The sequence below is a fragment of the Sturnus vulgaris genome, chromosome 17 (genome assembly GCF_052056855.1).
Source record: "Sturnus vulgaris isolate bStuVul1 chromosome 17, bStuVul1.hap1, whole genome shotgun sequence".
In the NCBI taxonomy this organism is placed as follows: Eukaryota; Metazoa; Chordata; class Aves; order Passeriformes; family Sturnidae; genus Sturnus; species Sturnus vulgaris.
In genome coordinates, this window is record NC_142259.1 from 6,440,742 (window position 1) to 6,460,576 (window position 19,835).

The 19,835-nt window shown below is 48.1% G+C and overlaps 1 protein-coding gene across 8 annotated transcripts in view; it reads right to left on the minus strand.

The window, feature by feature from the left end:
• Positions 1-5,232, minus strand: part of MYT1 (myelin transcription factor 1) — a 64,519-nt gene extending 59,287 nt beyond the window's left edge. For 2 of the 8 annotated variants that reach the window (XM_088174812.1, XM_088174803.1), the window contains exon 1: positions 5,196-5,230. In XM_088174812.1, the coding sequence (XP_088030938.1) occupies positions 5,196-5,220 (25 nt within the window). In that variant the 5' untranslated portion in view covers positions 5,221-5,230. Of the gene's footprint in view, positions 1-323; positions 803-937; positions 1,147-1,429; positions 1,527-5,195 lie in introns of those variants that run through there. The other 6 variants (XM_088174806.1, XM_088174805.1, XM_088174804.1 and 3 more) reach the window with 6 other exon arrangements.
• Between the last annotated feature and the right edge of the window lie 14,603 nt (positions 5,233-19,835).

Sequence of the window (19,835 nt, forward strand, 5' to 3'; positions counted from 1 at the left end):
CACATAGAGAGAAATCCACCAACATGGCACACTTCCCTTGTGCCTCGCTGCTATAAATAGAGAACTCTAAAGTAGGCAATAATCGGAAAGAAGAGGGGGGGAAAGGGAAAAAAAGGAGGAAAAAAGAAAAGTCTGGCAGTGGCAGGAGGGAGCAGCCGCCAGCTCTCCGCAGCCGCGTCCCCGGGCGAGGGGGCCGCGGAGCTCCCCAACACCCCAGGAGCGCGGAGCCGCGGACTTGGGCTGGAGTTTTGGCAGGAAGGGGCCTGGGGGTGAGGGGAGCGCGGGCAGGGACGCGCGGAGCCCCGGTCCCGCCCGGTCAGCACCTCCGAGAGCTCCGCGGCCGCGGGGCCGCCGCCGCCGGCGCAAACTCCTCCCGGCGCCCGGGAGCGTCTTCTGCTAACACCTCCCTCCGGATAAACATCCACCGATCTCGCGGTTCACAAACCCGGCAAGCATCCTCTTCCAGAGATATTCAGAAAGTTTCCCGGTTTAATGCGACGTTGTGCTTTGCTTTTTTTGGTTTTTTGTTTTTTTTTTTTTAATAAATCTCCTTTCTCATCTTATTCAACCTCTTTTCAGTCAGAAGCATAACATGTCCACTAGCGTCTCGCAGCCGGCGAGAGAGCGAGCGAGCAAAGATGGACCTAGGAGCATGATGATCATCATAAAAATCCCCTCGGTTCTCCAGTGAAATTTTCAAAACAACAACCCAGCCTTCGTGCTGTAAAGGCGAAACGCCTGCGTCTGTTTACATCAACTGTGTGCTCCGAAAGCCTTTCCCCTCTGTCTCAATCCAAGGGAGGGGAGGGGAGGGAGGGAAAAAAAAAAAAAAAAAAAAAAAAAAAAAAAAGAAGAGGGAAAAAAAAAGAAAAAGAAAAAAAGAAAAAAAGCCAGCATTATCTGCCTTTGTCAGCGAAAGAACATAATATTGACTTACCTTTCCCCACAGCTATTGTCTGCCCCTTTACAAAATGACATCACGGAAACCAATCATGAAATTTGCATGGGGGAGGTTGTGGGGGGAGAGTTCTTGGAGGGCAGCCCACTTCCCTACACCAGTAACACGCGTGTAAGACGGGTTGTTGGTTTCAATTAAATATCTGATACTCCTTAGTGTGTGAACTCTTAAGCCTGCTAAAGGCAATGTCTCATTTACTTAATGACCGCTCTCATTAATGGAAATGGCACAGAGGGGGCTTGCTGCGCCTTCCCTTTGTAAATACACTACCCATGAACCCTTGGGGTTGCAATATATCTGTTTACTCTCTGAGGTGAAATAAATTTACAGTATAGCATCAAAGAGAGCGAGCGAGAGAGATGGAGCGGCCGCCTTGAGTGCACCCAGAGTTGGGGCTCTCCCAGCCCCGCCGGCCCCTCTCTCCTCGCGCTCCCCCCTCCCCAAGACCCAGCAGAAGGTGAATGATTTTACCCGAGCTGATTCATAATTAATATGCACGAGGCTCGGGGCTCCTCTGACAGCAGCAGCACAAAAGGACGGCGAGCGCGGCGAGCGCCGTTCCGTGTCCCCCCCGCGCATCCCGGCGCGTGGTACGGCCCAATAATTCCTAATAGCAGCAAGCAGCGAGTGACAGATGCCCTGGGTTAGCACAGCTCCAGCGAAAGTACTTTACAATATTTATTGGTGGTTAGGAAGATGACCTATCACCATAAAGAACAGACTGGGAAATTTATCGCCTCTATGAACCTGGAAGTATTGCATATTAGCTGATATACATATTCAAAAGCCGGTGGTTAAAAGGTGTATAAATATTTTAATTTTTTTTTCCTCCCCTTAAAAGAAAAAAAAAACAAAACAAAACAAACAAAACAAAACACAATCCACAATGTATCGGGGAAGGTGGTTTACATTTTACATGTTGGGTGTTGGGATGGGAAGAACAATATAAGGGAAAGTCCTAAAAGAAAACGGTTTAGGGGTTGCTTCTAAGTGATAAAAGTGTACATTCTTGAATTATGCATCTTTTTCTCCGAGAAAGAGTCATACTTTCCTGGAGTTAGCATCGTCTTTCCTTGAAAATGCTTGTTTCGTGGAGATCCAGCCACCCGGGAGGAGAAAGTCCTCGCCGAGCTGGCGGGAGGGAGGCTCTGGGGAGAGACCCCGGCATTAGCACATCCCATCGCTGCCCGCTGCCAGACACGAGCATTAGCACTTGGATTGCAACTTTTCGGAAATAGCGAGGGAAAACACAGCCCGGCTGCAGCCCCACGGGCTGGGGAGAGGAGAGGGGGAGTGACACTTTTCTACCCAGCGCTTTTCCCTGCACCCTCGTGCCATCCCCAGCATCACCGAGACAATTAAGACTTTCCTGTCATCTTAATGAAGATTTCCAAAAAGATGCGGGAGATCACAAATGGACAGAAACCCCAGGAGTCCTCAGAGAGCTGAGGCAGAGCCTGGCAGGGAAAGCTGAATCCTGCTGAGGATGCACTCTCCTGTGGGAACTCCAGCTCCAGAACTGCAGGGGCCCCAGGCTCCTCTCCAGCTCACCCCCACCCTGGGCGGGTAAGGTGCAGGCAGGAGTGGGAAAAGCCTCTCAGACTGCCCAAAACCTGACAAATTGGGCTTGAGTGGGTGCTGCCGGCAACTCCATGTCACTTACAGACCATTACGGGGCACATGGCAGGAAGAGGGATTCGATTTCCCATCTCAGGAATTTTATTGATGAGAGGGTGGCAGAAATACTAATTTTAAACTGTTGAGGCCGCTTTGGAGGTTGTTAGGATGCCCATTTCCATGGCTTGCCAGCCTGGTGTGCTCCTAAACCATTAACATAAAGGAGATATTCAGCGGAGAGTACTCCTGAAAAGCTGTTTTCTATCTCCTTTGGACACACCACGAAGACAGGGATATTTTACATCCTAAACCTTTGGCATTCAGAAATTCTATTAAACTCTTATCTGCAGGCAGCAGGCCTGGTGCTACACTGCATCTCCATTGTTCTGCACCCGCGATAGAATCAAAGGGAGGGCTGGGTGGACTCGGCTCCCCTCCGCTCACAATGCTGCCTGCTCCTCTCCACCGCTGTTTCATTTAGAGCCGTAATGCTAAAACTTGAGAAACAAAAGCACAATAGATTCGGCTGGGAGGCAGCAGGGAAGTGTGTTTACTTGCGTGTGCTCCCCCATAAATTGGAGCACACGCAGCCTGCATGGATATGAGCACACACATGTGCCTCTCCGAGCGTTAAGAGAGGGATTTTATTACTGCTGCTGTTGCATTTATTAACACGCGACGCACCTACGAGCCCTAAGGCAGCTGACAGCTCTGATATCATCCGGCTGAGCTCCGGGCTGCCAGAGGGTGTTTGGCTTTTCTTTGTTCCCAAACTCGCCAGACTTCCCTCTGCTCCCCTCCCAAAATGCTGCAAAGAAGCGGCGCCTTCCCCGGAGTTTCTCACTGCTACCAACTTCAGCAGCGGCAGGAATTCCCATCTCGCAGTCCCTAAATCCCTTCCTACCCCCAGAAAATCTCCGTCTCAGGCCAAAAGCCCCACGCCCCAGGCTGGAGGAGCCCGCGGGGAAGGCGAGGCCACGCGTGGGCTCCAGGCGGCGGCGGGTCAGCACCACGGACAGCTCCGCCTGCCCCTCCGCAGCCGCTGCCACCTTTTAAAGTATTTTTCATCCTTTTTAAAAGAGTCTTTCTCCCACACATACTCCCTAAACCTCTCCGGAGTCACTCCACAGCTGTTTTCAGGGAGGAGATAATTATCGTGCGTTTCCAGGTCTCAAAGAGCCGTCACTTCCCTGAAGGGAACCGTGCAGCTGAGAAGTCTAAAATAAATGTTCACGTATATTCATCTTCAGGGGGTTTAAGACGGGGGCTCCGAGAGTCCCTGCCTGCAGGGCGCCTGCAGAGCTGAAGCCAGAGAGGATTTTTAAAAGCAGATTCCCTTCACGCCCCTCCCCTGCTCGCCATGCCATTTTTTTCCCCTCGTGTTTTCAGTTCAAGCTTTTCAAGTTTGAAATTATTTAAAATAAAACTCCATTTGCTTGTGTAAACACAGCCATAAACCCACCGCACTGTGTTCCATTGCCTTCTTTGAGTCTGTTTCAAAGAAAATTAGATCTCAAACTTTACGCATTTGTAATTGGCACCAACTTCTCCGGTTACCAGCTGGGGGTGAAAGATTTTTTTTTTCCTTGTTTCTTTCTGAAAGCTTCTATGCAGATGGGCTGGCTGCCTTAATGCCTCAGACTACAATTAGTGCTGTTGTATGCCGAATAGAAATGGCCAGCATTAATATTGTATATGGAACAGCTGAAGGGTTGCGGAGAAACCTGCCCACTACAGGCCCCTGGCAGATGGAACAACCATGCACAGGCACAAAAAAACTTTTAATAACCCTTTGCTCACTCTCCAGCGCGCCCCTTCGCTCCGATTTGGGCGGGTCCTTCCCGAAGAGGCAATGCCTTTGTCTAAGCCAAATCTAGAGTTCTTTTCTCCCTGAAGAACAACAATTGGAGCAATCACCATCTTTTGCAAAAGGCACCTCGCATTATCCCAAAACTTCCTCTTTTGTGCCTCTGTTAATGCAGGCGCTGAAACACACACCCAGCTGAACGGGCACCAACTAACTTTTTATTTAATAACATCGCGCTCACCCCTTTATTATCCAGCAATGTGCAAGAGGCGTGGAAAAAGAGCCCATAAAGCCAAACCAAACCAACCACCACCACCCCTTTGCCCAGCAGAACTGCGACCAGAAGCTGCAGAAAACAGGATTTTCTCCTCGCCCCCTCCCTTTCGCTCCTCGTCCTTTGTAATTAGGTGAAACCCGCAGCAGAGGGGACAAAGCCCCGCCGGTGCCTCGGAGCAGCAGCACCGGGGGCCGCGCACCCCCCGCACCTGAAGCCCCCTCGCAGCTGAGCCCGGAGCGCAGCGAGGAGGGGCAGGGGTGACACCGGCACCTGCTCGCCAAACGCAAACACGGGAGACCTGCGCCCCGAAATACGCTCGGGAACCTCTTCCTTCCGCATAAGTAGGGGGAAATGCTATAAAACAAGGAGGGATAGTTTGCGGATCCGTATCCCCCCGCCCTCGGAGACCGAACTCCTTTGCCGAGACGTGACTTAGGCAGAATTGAGAAACTCGAGTGTTTCAGAAGAGAAACGAGACACGCTAAGGAATATCCTCCCTCCACTCCCACCGCATCCCCCGGCGAACGGCTACGAACCGAGGAAAGTCCCGCAGAGCTTCATCCTTGCCGGGTGGCGGTGGCTGCCTGGCCCGGGGTGGCGGGGGGAGCGGGCGCGGAGCCGCCCGGGGTTACTCCATCATCCCTGGGAAAAGTTCCCGTCCGGAGCAAAAACTTATGGGCGGCGGTGGCCAATGGGGCCGCGCCGCAAAATCCTCGCAGCGCACTCGGCGGCCAATCCGGTCCCCCCCGGCCCGGGGATGCGCGCCCCCCTCCCGGCCCCCCCTCCGGGCTGGCAGCGGGGCCAGCAGGGGAAGGGGACCCGTCCTCCCCGGCGGGCGGGGGCTCCGCGCATCCCTCCTGCCCCTAATTAGGGGACAGAAGAAGGGACAGCGGGCACATCGCAGTGCAGGGGGGTGGTGGGGGGAGACGCAACCCCGCGCGAAGCATCCCCAGAGAACAGTCATGGACTGGTTTGGGTTGGAAAGGAAGTTAAAGATAACCTCGTTTCAATCCCCTGCCACAGGCAAGGACACCTTTCACTATCCCAGGGTGCTCCAAGCCCTGTCCTACCTGACCTTGGACATTTGCAGGGATTCGGCAGCCACAGCTGCTCTGGACAACCTGTGCACACCTGAGCCACCAGCTGACCCAGTGGGCAGGGACAGAGGCCACTGCCCTGAGCACAACCCACAGGCTGGCAGGGCTCTGGACAGCCAACAGTCCAGTCACTGGCCTCCCACATGCCCCAGTGAATTTAGAAATGCACAGGTCTAATGATGGTCACATACAGCTTGTTGGATGCTTTGGCCGAGTCCAGAGTGTACTGAGGAAGAGAAAGGGGGAATTGGTTCTGGGAGAGATCCAAAATGGAAGAGGATGTCCCCCTGCCTCAAAGGACAGATGGCAACATTGGACTGAACTGATCCCAGCTGGAGAAAACTGGATACAGGCCAGCAAGCAATACTCTCATTGGCCTCCCAGATGGAAAAGCAGGGAAATAGTTACCAGGAAATAATAATAATAATAATAATAATAATAATAATAATAATAATAATAATAATAATAATAATAATAATAATACAAGTAACCAAGGATAGCACTGAACTTTGATATCCCATTGGCTTAGAGTGCAAACTGCTGTCTCTAGGTTGTGGACTCTTGCTCCCAGCTCATCACCTAGGTTAAAACAAAGCCAGATCTTTCCATGGCCTGAAGAAAAGGAAAAGTATCATTTCTGAAAAAGAGAAAGAGAAGTGATTTCCTGGCAAAAATTGATTGTCAATATAAAAACTCAGCACATTCATCTGGATGGGCAAATAAATGCATTTACAAAAAGAGAGCAAACCTGGCCCAGTCTTAGCTCCAGTAATTTGGGAAAGGGAAAGGAGAAAACCTGAGCTTGAAGGGACAGTTGACACCAGCAATAATGAAGATGGGACAAAGCTGATGTTAACTGAAGGAGAGTTGAAAGCAATTCATTTCAGCAGGACATGCCTGCCTATTTGGATTTTTTTTATTTTATCAACATAATGGGGGATGCAGTTGGAATAAAAGTTGACAAAGTGTTCAGAAAAAGAGGGCAATTCACTCTCTGAGGCAAGACCGTGGGCCAAACTCTTTGTTGAATACATCTAACTCCTTAATTCAGATTTCTTTGCAGGCAGAGGGCTGGAAGAGAGAGCAGGGAGGGACAACTTTGCTGGGTTGGGGCAGGGGAATGTGAATATCAAAGTGAATCTTTTCTTCTGCCCATCCATCATGGTCTTCTGCTGGTCTCAGGGAGGTCTGGTAAAATAAAAATGGCAATCATCATTATCATTGCCATTGGATTGAAAGTCAGGAGTTTGAGTCAAATTAAAAATCTAACTGTTGAATAGTGGGACTTCTTTTGATGTCCATACTTTCAAAAGGGCCTGGATAAGCCAGCTGGATCCTGCACCAGGCTTGATATGGTTTGGGAAAGGAGCTGGACCTGGGTCCCTTGTACAGCTACATCTGCCTGCACAGCTCTCCAGCAGAAAGGGGTGTGACACAGCCTGTCTGGGGACTGGCACCTCTTCCCTCTTTGAATTAGCAGCTCTGCCTTTGCAGAATATTCTGTGCTTTATTGTCCCTTCAATCCCCACCTTGGAAGATGAGAGGTGACATTGCAGAGAGCTCTGCGCTTGGAAAATGACTTTCAAAATTACGTTCTGGCAATTTGAAACTTCTGCTCTCTCATCTTCAGCCTCTTGGGGCTTTAATGGGAGACAGCAAAGTGCCTCTTCCTCCTCCCCTCTTTTCTTTTCCTCCCCTGTTCTCCGGCAGCTGCAGCGGCCGGGATTCAGCAAGGTCACTCAACTCCATTGCTTCCTGCATGCAGGAGTTCTCAAATTAAGGGGTGTTGGGAGCAGCCTGTTGAGATGAAACAGCCTTCACTCAGCTCCAGCAAGCAAGGAAACAAAACCCCTTCACAGTGGCTCCAGACTGGCTCACCTTCCCTGAGCATTAGCTGGAGGAAAAGGTAAAGGCATGGAGGGGCAGAAAGCAGGATAAAAAGAGCTTCTTGAGCTGCAAAGCTGCTGTCTTTTGTCTAGCAGACCCAGCCCCAAAATTTTATTAGAGGCATTGTGGCTGCAGCTGCCTCGTCCACTCCTAGGTGTTTCCACCAGCATCTCGCTCTGGTTCTTTTTCTCCCAAAATTCCTGCTGCTGCCTCCCCTTTCCCCAGTTCAGCAGCGAGGCAGAGTTGGCCCCATCCATTCCCTGGTCCTGGAGCACAGTGCAGACATGGGAGCTCACCCCTGTGAGCTCTGAGCTTGCCAGCAGTGTGATCCTCTTCCCAGGTGCCACTGGCCTTAGTCCTGTGCAGGCATTGAGGGGGGCAGGCGAGAACACAAATGGGAATGGAGAAGAATCACAGAAACTCCACTAATATCTGGGTGGTTCCCTGCTGAGGGGCCTGGGAAGCCATGTGGCTCATACAGAAAAAGACCAAAGGAAATACCGTCCCTTTGTAGTCTGATTTCTGTTGATGCACTGCCAGACTGGGAGGGGGTTATTGTTTCATGTGTGCAGTTTTGCATCTGAAATAAATAAAATCACTGAGATATTTCTCTATGTACCCCAGCACCATCTCACCAAGAGCCTAAATATCTCCTCTGGCCAATGGCAGCCCTGGCTTTTCCACAAAGGAGGGGATAGCTCCAATTATCTGTTCAGTGTTTTATTCTGTCTTAAATCCCTTTCATGGCTGTGTGAGAGGAAGCTGGAGAAGCCGTATGCAGATATTGTCAAGCTCAACTTGATAGGTACTGTCAAAACTGCCAGAGTGTGGTGACAATAAACATTTTAGCTGGCTAACAATTTGCTGCAAAAAGGGTTGACCCTGAAATCAAGTTCTGCTGTAATGAACACTTTGTCTCTAAATATTTGCATTTTTGCTGACAAGGTTCACTCTCCAGGAGATTTCCTCCGCCCGTGAACAATCTGCCTTCACACGAGATGCAGGATGGATGCAGTTTCCTGAGCCAGTTCCTTATCTGGCGTGAAGGAAGGATGAGCACACTCCCAAAATCAGCAGAGCCACCGTGGATGGGGGATGCCCAACCAGGGCAGTTGCTCAGTTCCAGGGTGCTGATCCCCCTCCCTGAGGAAGCCCTTTTCTGTCAGGTTCTGCATGGCAGTGACAGCCCAGTGCTGGAATCAAGGCTTATCCCTGGTTAACAGATGGGGAAATTGAGGCACGTGGTGATTCTGGATCGTATTTGGATTGCCTTTGCTGAGCTGGAGACAGAGCAGCCAAAAAAGAGGCAGCCAATGCAGACTGCCTGTTATCCATGGCTGCCCCAAAGCAGCCCTGAAGGAGGAGGAGGAGGATGAAGCCGTGCTGGAAGCCTCAGCAGCTCCAGTTTGATGCCCACCTGCTCCATTCCTTCAAGCACACAGAAAGCTGGGGCTGTCCACCCTCAGGAGCTGCTGCACTGAATCTTCCTCCATCCTCTTCAAGGTGATTTGACCACAGTTACATTGAGAGTCTCAGGCAGAGCTAAGTGCCAAAAATCATCTTCCTTAGTCCCAAGGCCAAAAGCCAGGCTGGCTCCACGGTGTAAGAGACCAGGCTCAGAGTTCTCTTGCTGCAAAGGTTTTTGTGTTTGAGGATTAAATTTCCCAGGAAAACTCTGTCTTGGCCGCCAAGGGCTGGTCACCACCCTGATGGCCACGTTTCTGTCTGCTCCCATTAATGATGGGCAAACGATTCTGCCTAATTCCCCAGGCACAAGGTGTCCAGCCTGGATGGGATGGAGATTTACCTGCTCAGGGCATCTCTGTGGGATAAATGTCCTCCAGGGCTTACCAGCCCGAGTCAAGAACCTTCTGTGCTCTGGACTACCACAGGGAAAAGCTGCAGAGTTTGATCTCAGAACCTCCAAGATGCTGCATGTGTGAACAAGTGGGTCAGTGCATGGCCTCAAATCTCTCGTGTGACATTTGTCCCAGAGTCCAGCATGGGACAGACAATAGCCAGGGCAGATTGCTGGTTTCTTGCTTAGGATTTCAGCTCCATTTCTAAAATTAATCCATAATACTGGGGGAAACGTCCCCCACCAGACAGATTTTCACACAGAGGGAGATGTGAATTTCATTTCTATTCCTGGCACTGATTTTTGGGGGTGTGGCTGTGGGAAAGGGTCTTTATCCATTTTCCCTCCAACACCTGGCTTCTCTATTTCAAATAAAATGTTCTCAGAGCACATCCTGCCCCTTAGTATGACTATTAGCTGTGCTCTCCAGGCTGGGGCTGTGATTTGCTTGAGACCCCTAAATTCCAAAACAAGTGCCCAATAAATTATAATAAAACTCACTGTTGCAGGAAACTGTGGTGGGGGGAAAAGACAGAAAGAATCCTTATAGGTTTACAAAAAAAGACATAAAGGGGAGGAAAGCACAGCTTATTTCATTTTTATGTCCCTTTCCCCTCCCTGCTGCAAGGAAAGGCAATTTTCACTAGCACAGTGTTGTCATTTTGCCGAAGAAAAATTCACAGTTTTGGCCAGAGAGGAGTATTTTCTTTTATTTTTTTTCACTCTGTTGATGTCAGAGAGCTGCTGCATTTCTGGCAGTGGCAGTAGCTCTGTGCCTTGGAAGGCAGCCGGGTTCCTACCTCGATGCTCTCTGGCTCTGCCATCCCACATGGTCCCTCCTCGCTGGGCTCAGCGTGGCCTTCACCTCCCAGGGCAGGTCCCTTTGGCCAGGGCAGCACTGGAATGAGGAACATTTCACAGCACCAGCCTAGCTGGGGAATTTTGGCACCGAAATACAGCAGGGTATTACAGAATTACTGTGCTGGTGTGAGGGGACAGAGTTAAATACTGAGTTTTTCATTTAAAATGTTCAGTGAAATGCAAGGTCCTAAATGAGTAAACCAGGTAATTAATACCAGAGAGAGAATCAATGCCTGCTCTGCTCACATGAGCCCTGTGAGGAAACACAAGCGATCCCCCAAAAATCAAAACTTGCTGCAGTTGCCCCATATAAACCCTCACGGAGGAAGAGGTGTACCCACATCCTAGAAATCTTCTCCTTATGACCCCTCTCAAGAGCTTTATTCTGATTTTTTTCTTCTCATGCTTCTTCTTACAAGGGAGTAGCTCAGCAGTGGCAAACATCATCATCCTCACAGCCTTCCTGGGCTTCTCCTTCTCCTGGTGGACAATCTAAAGTTACTCCTATTTTTCTTCTCCATTATAAACTCTGGGAGACACTGGGAAGAAAGTGCTTGATTAAAGGCTACAGGCTGAGTTCTTCTATTCTCCATTGACTACAGAGACACAATTTTCTCCTTTTCCTCTTCTCCATGGTCTCATTCCCTGCCCTCAGGCACAGGAAAATTACCACAGCTCCAAGACACACCATGAGCCCCTTGCCAGCTGAGTTGTTTCACCCTGTCCTCATCACAACCCGTGCTGGGAAGCCCAGAAAGCACCAGGGAGGGATAATTACCAGTCCCAACATTGCAATGATAATTAATACCCTGCTAAAAGCAGTGCTTGTTGGGTCATGGAGCAGAGGGAGGGGTGGGAGAACAAATAAGCAAAAATCAAACCTGAGCAGAGGTTTGCTATGAGGAAGGGGTTGGGGACAAGGGGCAGAAGGAGCTGTGGGGTGCAGAGGTCCAGGGTGATGGGGATTGGTGCCTGGAGAGCAAAAAAGGTGTTTCACCCCATCAGTGATTGTCAGGGAGCTTTCCCATGTCACAAGAACCCCTCTCATCCTCCCTTCATCACTAATGGCCTGAGAGCCAGGAAAATCCTGCAGCCAGCAGCACTCAGAGCCATCGTGGAGCAGAGCACACTCACCCCTCTGGGGAGGTGAGGAGGTCTGGGCGAGGATTCCCCCAGGTTTTTCTGGTTCAGTCCCACAGGGAGGCTGAGCCTCTGGTCTTGGGGCTCCCTGCCAGCTCCTGGTGCACTTCTCTGAATTTTAGACTGACTTCATCCTTTGGGGATGTCAGAGTCCACCTTTTAATTGGGGTTGTAGAAGGAAATATCAAAGAAATACAAATAACTCCATGGGAGTAATGAGAGATCTTGAAACCTGAACTTCATAAATCTAAACTCAATAAATCTGAGAAAGGAGGATGCCAGCCAGAGAAATGTGAGCTTGGAGATCTCCTGCAGGAGAGGCTACTGGACAGCTTTGGGCAAACAGGTTTGTTCTTTTGTCCCTCGATCCCATCACCTGAATTATCAGTAAAATTCCTCTGTACATGCAGTGTTCTGGCCCTCTTCAATAACTGAGTTAAACCAAAAGGCAACCCAGAACCATGGCAAGGGGTGAGAGAAACAGAGAAGCGCTGGCAAGGGAGAACAATATGTTTCCAGACAAGATTTAAAAAGAAATGTTATGTTAATACGAGTTTGGCGTCACACTGTCATAACACCATCAAAATGACATGCTGCCACCACTAATACGACTGTTTAGGGAATATGCAACACGAACAAAAAAAGCAATTCGCTCAGAAACAAACTGGGATGAGTCTACACTGTAAGAAAACAGAGAAATGCTGCAATCCAAGGGAGGACCAGACAAATGCTCCGTGATTTCTGGTAACTGTGGCACAGGCAGGGACCAGAATCTCTGAACAGAACTTGCTCCTTGTTTTCCACGGTCTCTCAGCCTTTGCTGGATAATCTGCTCATAAGAGAGAAACAGTTTAAGGACAAAGCTGTTCTGGCATTAATTAAAGCGCCCTACAGTTCTTCCCTAATAAAATCACTTTTCTTCTAAGGTCTTCTTGCCCAATTTGTTTTAATACCTGTCCCTAATTAAGTCCAGTGAGAGGAATTCACTACTTCAAATGAGTTAAAAACGGATGTTCTCAAGGCACCTGCATCTGAAGAAACTTATTTTTGAAGTCCATGAATTAAATTAAGAGGGGACATTTTCAAGCTGATCACTCTCTTTTGATTAGCACAAACGAGCTGCTCCACCAGCGCTGTGTTCAAAATTGTCGCACTTGCTTTTCCGGCTAATTTGGAAAGAGTTCAGCTGTTAGGGTGCTAAATAGTCACATTAAGCACTACAGACCTGCAGTGCATTTAGGCTTAGTCCTTTAAAAAAGGAGACTGAGCATCCCATCAGCTGAGGATGCCCCTCTCATAGCTATGGAAGCACACTGTCCAATAGTGCTGACAGGGACTTGTTGACCAACAAAATCCTGGCACAAGCCCCGTGTATCAGCCATGGCAACCGGGCTGGGAGCGTGGCAATGGCAGCTGCTACGCACAGAACAGCGCTCTTAAAAATATCACGGCTGAAACCCATTAAAGAAAACAAAAATAGAAAATACGCAAGAAACCCAGGCTGTGTGTGAAACAGATACCGGGGAGGAAGCTCGGTACATTTATAGCTACAGCCTGCCCCAAATTTTCCTGGACTTTTAACCCAATGCTTTGAGCAACCCAAATGTTATTTTTTTTTTTAATCAGAAAATGTCAAACTTTCTGCCTTATTTTTTTTTTCTAGTCTTGCTAATGTGATCAAATTTGAGAGCTGACCTCTACCACACTAAAAGCAGAACGCTGGTATCTGCTGATCTCCCAGGCTTCTCCAGACCTGGTTCACAGCACAGTTTTCTCTCTGTGTCATCCCTTTAACCCTAGCCAGCTCCATGGGCTGCATGAGGACAGGGTGGAAGGGAGAAGCTCATTGCTTTACTCCTCCCAGTATAGTGTAAATCTGATAGAAAATGGCTCAGAGCCTTTCTGAGGGGCATCTTTAATGATAATTTCCTACCTCTAGTCAGAGTCTGCAGTGAAAGTGCTCATTCAGTGAGGGGTGATATGCTGAGACAGAGCCCAAGCCCTTTGAAAGCCACCCCACCTCCAGCTGAGCCTTGGGAGAGCCAAATCCATTGCTGGTGTCAGCCCAGCCAAGCACTCAGTTCTGCAGGGAAGGTTTGGGCTCTGCAGGCTCCTTACGTCAGGCCCCCACTCCAGGAGCTGGAGAGATTGCAACCAAGAATTTACTCACGGCAGAATGACAAACTGCCCTGCTCCCTCTCTTCCTTCCCACCTGCTGGGATTTATCTCTTAAAACCTGAAAAATAAGGCAGAAAGATTAGCTCTGAGAGCTTTGACCCATGAGTTGGTTTTCTCATTATTCTAAAAGCTGAGCATTCAAAAAGTAAAAAAGAAACCAGCCCAGCCTTTGCCATCCGGGATGAATTCCCTGTGCTCCAGCAGATCTGCACGGTGGTAGGCTGGTTCCTGCTGGAGCTGGGTGCTTGCCATGCTTTCCTAGAAAAGCTCTTGCCACTCTCCCTGAAACATTAATTCTGAACAACAGAGATGGAATGAAATGTAGGTTTGAAAGCAAGCCATGAGGTAGGGAGCAATATTTAGCTTTCCTCTCCCAGAGGTCTCACCTGTATTGGCAGTGGTTTAAAGACGTTGGTGTGGGATTAAGGGACTAAATCAGATATTTTATTAGTTACAGGAGCCCGTTTTCCTTGTTAAATAATTGAATGCATGCACTTAAGGCAAAGGTCTAGGCTGGCTGGTGACTCCAGGCCGAGCTCTCACAGAGGATCAGCTGGAGTTGGCAGGACAGCCTCTCTCTGAAGATATCTGCATTCCTTTTATCTGGAGTAGACAGTGCTTGTTGCTGTGAACATCAATTCCTGGAACATTTCTGACAAGGATTTTCATGAGGAGATATAAAGGTCCAAAATTCCTTCAAAGGAAATAATGTTTCTTCTAAATAAGAGCTAAACAGGAGCTGAAGTTGTGTCTTCATAAAGGTTTTTTTGTTTGTTTGTTTTCCAAATCTTTGTCCAGGATGAGAACTCAAAGGTCTGATTACGTTCAGGTCTTTATGACATATTGGTCAGTCCAGGAAAAGAAAAAGCTGAGAAATTTTCAGTAAAACCATTTTTATTAATTTTTCAACTATTCTGCAGATTTAATAAATTAAAATACCTCTGCAAATACTTTGAAGCTTCTTCATCTCTGATAACATTTGGTACCTTATCATTTCTAACTGCACTACAGAGAAAAACACATTATTATGGATTTTGTGGTAGATCCTCCAATTTATCAACCTAAAAAGATTTCCAAGCAATAGAGGCTTTTTTTGTGAGTTAATATGTCACAGGCCAGAGTTTGCTCTATCACCCAGAGTTTGCTGAGTCTGCATTCCTAATCAATGACTTGACACTTTGAGTTAGTGAACACTTAAAGGTTATATCCGTGCTAAGTGATGTGACCAAAGCATTTCAGCCTCCAGCAGGGGACACCGGGCACCTTGATCCTTGTGGGTGTCCTGCACTGCGTGCACCACAATCTCCTCACCTGAGCGAGCCCTGCTCTCCACACCAGGGGACACAGAAATACCCCAGGACTCGACTGGGATAAAGCCCCCAATTTCCAGCCTAAATAATTCCATTCTGCCTCCTTCCCCTCTCCCAGGGGCCGGGGCAGAGATGCCTGTCCTTGCAGCATCCATCACGTCCCGCCCCGGCGGTGCTGTGCTGGCTTCCTGGCCATCTGCCACGCTCTGGGTGAATGATGATGGCAGATACGGGGTGTTATGGGCTCTGGGAGGCTTCACATCACTAAATAAATGTAATGAATATATATGATTTCATCTCTCCCCCTCTGCTAGATGCATTTCTGTGCTTTGGTGTCGTTGATGCACTGCGGCTTCACTCTGTATAACCCACATGAGCTCCATGTGCCACAGAGTGGGGCTGGGAGATCTGTGAGGTCAGAGCTTCAGGTGGGAGAGACCTTGGCACCACACAGGCATGGATATGAGCTGGAAGTGTCTTATATCCCACTGCATGCCTGGCATGAAAGTTACAGGGGATGCAACTTCCATCCCATCCCATGCACCACCTGAGAGTGTGTGAGCTCATGCTGTGTGGTGTGTGTGTCCTGCTGACCTGGAAACATGAGAGCAGGGCAAGTATTTGCAGACTCTGGGGAGGGACAGGAGTGGCAGTGGGCAGGCACTGTGTCCACCTCAGAGGAGGGATGAGTCTTTCAGCCCGTGACAGATTTACTCCTGTGACCCAGCAAGCAGAGGTCAGAAGGCCCTGACAGCAAACAAATGAGAAATTGCATTTTTCAGAAATTCCTGCACTAGTTTCTTTCCCCTCTGGCTGCTGTATTTCTCCCACCATGCACATCCATGGGGGACAGGCCAGGCAGAGAGACCCTTTCCAGCCTGGGTGCCAACCGGGATATCTCCTCAGGGCTTTTCAGTGCCTGCTCTTGGTCAGCTCCTCCCTGCTGCAGCCTGAAACGCTCCTCAAGCTCTACACACTGTTGGGGCAATGATTTGTAGAACCACCTGCCAGCATCCCCCACTGCTCCTTCTTTGGCTCCTTACAGCTCCTGCAGCCTCCATGCCTGTGTCTGACATAAGCAAGATCCATTAAAAAAAACTTTGTCCAGAAGCAGAGACATGGTGAAAGTTTGCACACTCTTGTTCATCTCCCTCTGTCAAAGCCCCTGTCCCTTGAGGCCACTTACCTTAGGGAGTTGTTACACATCCCTGTCCCAAACTTTGGCTTGGGAGCCCTTAGCATGAGGCAGAATGTGCATGGGTTCAAATCCTTGCCACAGGGAAAGGACTGAATCCTTTTTCCCCTAACATCTCCCATTTGCTTTCTAAAGTGTCACCAGTTATGAGGGGTGAATACATTTAAGTAATTTATTTTATCCACTTATGACAAAGACAGTGAACCATCAGTCAGAAAACACGGAAAGAGATGAATTAACTGAGCGAGTTTTCTTCATTGCTTAATTGTTCCAGAGAGGCCGAGTTCTGGGGAGGATGATGAATCATTGTTTAGGAAATATTTCTTCCAAGAAGACAATTTGAAAAAATACATTTATAATTTATTGCAACCTCTTGCTTTGTCAGGGAACAGCAGCCAAAGGCAGAAAGTTCCTCCCTCCCCCGTTCTCCTTCCCTCAGTTCATTATCACTATAATCTTATCTCCTGTACCCTCTCCTCACCCTTTGAATATTACATCTCCTCCCGCCTGTGCTCGGAGGTGTAGCCGTGTGCGGGGAGGGGGGGAAGCCGTCAGGGAGGGAGGGGGAGACTGGGAAAAATCGTCACATATTTCAGGCTGGCTCTATTTAAATGAGTTTGGGATTGTGCTTCTCTGGAGCAGATGGCCCTGGAGATAATGATGCCTGAGCAGCGGAGGCTGGAGCCCCTCTCTCCTGTTGCCATGGTAGGCCACGGGGCTGAAATGGATTCTGCTTATTAAATTTGCGAGCTCTTGTGTACTCAGGATGAATGGCGTTCAGTCATAAAGAGGCCCATCCTCCTAATGTGGCTGGATAGTTTTATCTTGGAAAGCCAGGCACTCTAACTCTGCCAGACGAGGGGCTCATTAACCTATTAACAGCAGCCATGGACGAGTTCAGCCCACAGGGGCTTGGAGTGGGTTTTCCAGGAACGTGCCCAATGCTGGCTCTTGGAGCCCAGAAAGCCTGGGAGTTTTGAACTTTCTGTGCTTCCTGACACTGACCCCTAAGGGAAAGCTGCTTTTGACTTGAGGCTTTGGAGAAGGCTTCCAAATTTGAGTGATGGAGTTAAAGTCACGGGTGTGTAGTTGAATAGAGGTGTGTGGTGTCACATGGTGAAGGCTTTGGAATTCAGGGGTTTTAGAGTATAGTAATAGGTATGGGACATGATGGAGGTTATTGGGTGTTGTCTCTTTCTGTCTTCTTCTTCCTTTTTCTTCTTGCTTTCAGGTACTAGTTTTTGGTTGGATAGAAAATCCCACAGTGTGGGTCACAGGTGTTCGGTTATTGGGTCAAAAGTATAAATAATATAGGTGTTAGCTCTTTATTGGACTGTTTAGCTTTAAAAGACCTTGTAGCTGGATTCAGCTCCATTTTGTTGGCTTTTAGCTGGTAGCTAGAACTGTTGCAGAACTCTCTGTACTTTAGACAAGATTTAATAAACAACCAAGTCTGAACGAGAAATTTGTCTCCTTTGTGTTATAATCCTGACTCTGAGTGAAGGCAGAAGAAAATGAAGACAAGCCACTAATTAGGTGATGCAGCTAACCCTTAACAGCTGGCAGCCTTGTGGCATCAAACCCAGCTCAGGGCACGCAACCAACAACTTAAAAACAGCAAAGTTTCACTCAGCACAGTTTTCAGAGAGGATTGTGTGGGATCTAACACCTCAGAGCCCACCAGAGCTCCAGTGCTGCTGTCAGCTCCTGTAGGAATAGCAACAGGAGGTTGGGATTGTCCAGGTTAGAAAGGCTTGCATGGGGTTGCTGCTCGGCCTCTGATTTACAACACAACCTCTGCTTTTCAAATCAAGATTACACAGAAATATGTACAATGCACCTTGGAGCCACGGCAAGCACTTGGTAGGACAGAGATCACACTTCGTGATAGAAATTGAAGGAGAAAATGGAAAGATATGAGATTTAGAGGACAAGTTTCTTAAAAGTTAAAAAAAAAAAACGAAACAAACAAACAAAAAAATCAAAGAAAGGATTGGCGCTTTCTTCTCTGACTTTCCTGTAAAACCAACCTTGGCTAATGCTCAAAGTGATAACACTCCTCTGAGAGACTCAAAACACTGCAGATTAAATAGGGCAAGCTGAAAGGCTTTACCTGAAAACATTATTTCTTTCTACAGAAAACTGTGGGTTTGATTCAAGTAAATATTTATCTGTCTGTTCCAGCCATGACAGACAAACCTGGCTATTTCCAGAGCACTGGAAATAGGTGTTTCCTTCCAGTAGCCCTTCCACACAATCCTTTCCACCAGGTTTACTTCAGATCACATGGTGAGACTTAAAGAATTATAACTTGTTTTAATCAGTGTAAAAGCAATTTTAGTCATGATTTGAAGGGTAGTATCACTGAGATTTTGTTTTCCACTGCACTCTTTATGTAGAGCCATGCCAACGGTTTGGGAGAATGGAAATTTGATATGCAGTGAGACAACGTCTGTTACATTATAATGCTGTTAACTTTGATTAACCAGAGGTTGGTAAAATAGCACTGCACTATATTTAGTTTCATGGCACATTTTTTTACATGTTATTATGCAAATTTTCACATGAGCTTTATTTCAAATGCAACCCATCTCTATTTTCTTCACCTGCGATCCTGCATGGCCAACAAAAGCCACCTGCCTGAGCTGTGCTGGGTGGTTTCCTTGCTCTGGCAGCATCCACCAACCTTATGGTATGAAATAATCACTTCAAAGGTTGTCAGCACTCGACTTTTTTCCCCAGGAATAACACAGAGGTGAGGACTTTGCTTTGGTGCAAGTCTTCCCACTCCAAGAGGAGGGGTCAGAGACCAAACATCTACAGAGAGTTCCCTGACCTAGTGATGGGCTTGGTGTGGAGCTCTGAAGCTGCTGAAAGATTTTCTAAGGGAAACATTTTCCCTCTCAGCATTGGATAATTTAGGTTGGAAAGGGCAGAATTCATGAAACAGAAATTGGTGTTACAGCTCCTCCTTCTTCCACAAAAGGTAAGCAGGAAGCTTTCCCTCTCTGAATCTCAGAGCAACTTGGCAGGTAACTCCAGAGTCACACAGAAGGAGCTGGAAATGATTCAAAAAATCCTCCTCAGCTTCCAAATCCCGCAATACAACTATGTAAAAGTGTCATTGCACATGATTGGGGCAAATAATCACCCATAGTGTGGGAAGATCATTCTGGCCTCTGTAAATGAAGCACAAAATCCAAACTCAGTCAAATTTCTTGGCATTCAATCCTCCTACTTTCAGGACAGATCTCGAGGTTAATTCTCTTAATGAAATAGCAGCAAAAGGGATGTTCACAAGAGTTGTGTTTGCTTGGCAAAGCTGAACATTTAGATTTAACACTCCATTTCTGGGAGTGCTGAGGATCTGCATTCTGCAGCTGATTTTGAACATGGTGTCTCACCCTGGACATTCCCCCAGCAGCTGCTGGCTAGAGCAGCTTCTGCAGCATAGGCTGAGATGATATGAAATGCAACCCTCACTCGAGATCAGCTCTTCAGAAGGCTCTGCAGATCAGAGGAGCACAAACCTGCCCAGACTTCCACAGAGCTCTCAGAACAACCCCAGCAATACCGAGCAGAAGCAATTCAAGGTGTAACAGGCTGGTTGGAAGCGCTGCTAAGGTGTTTATGTATTTATTCCTGTCCAG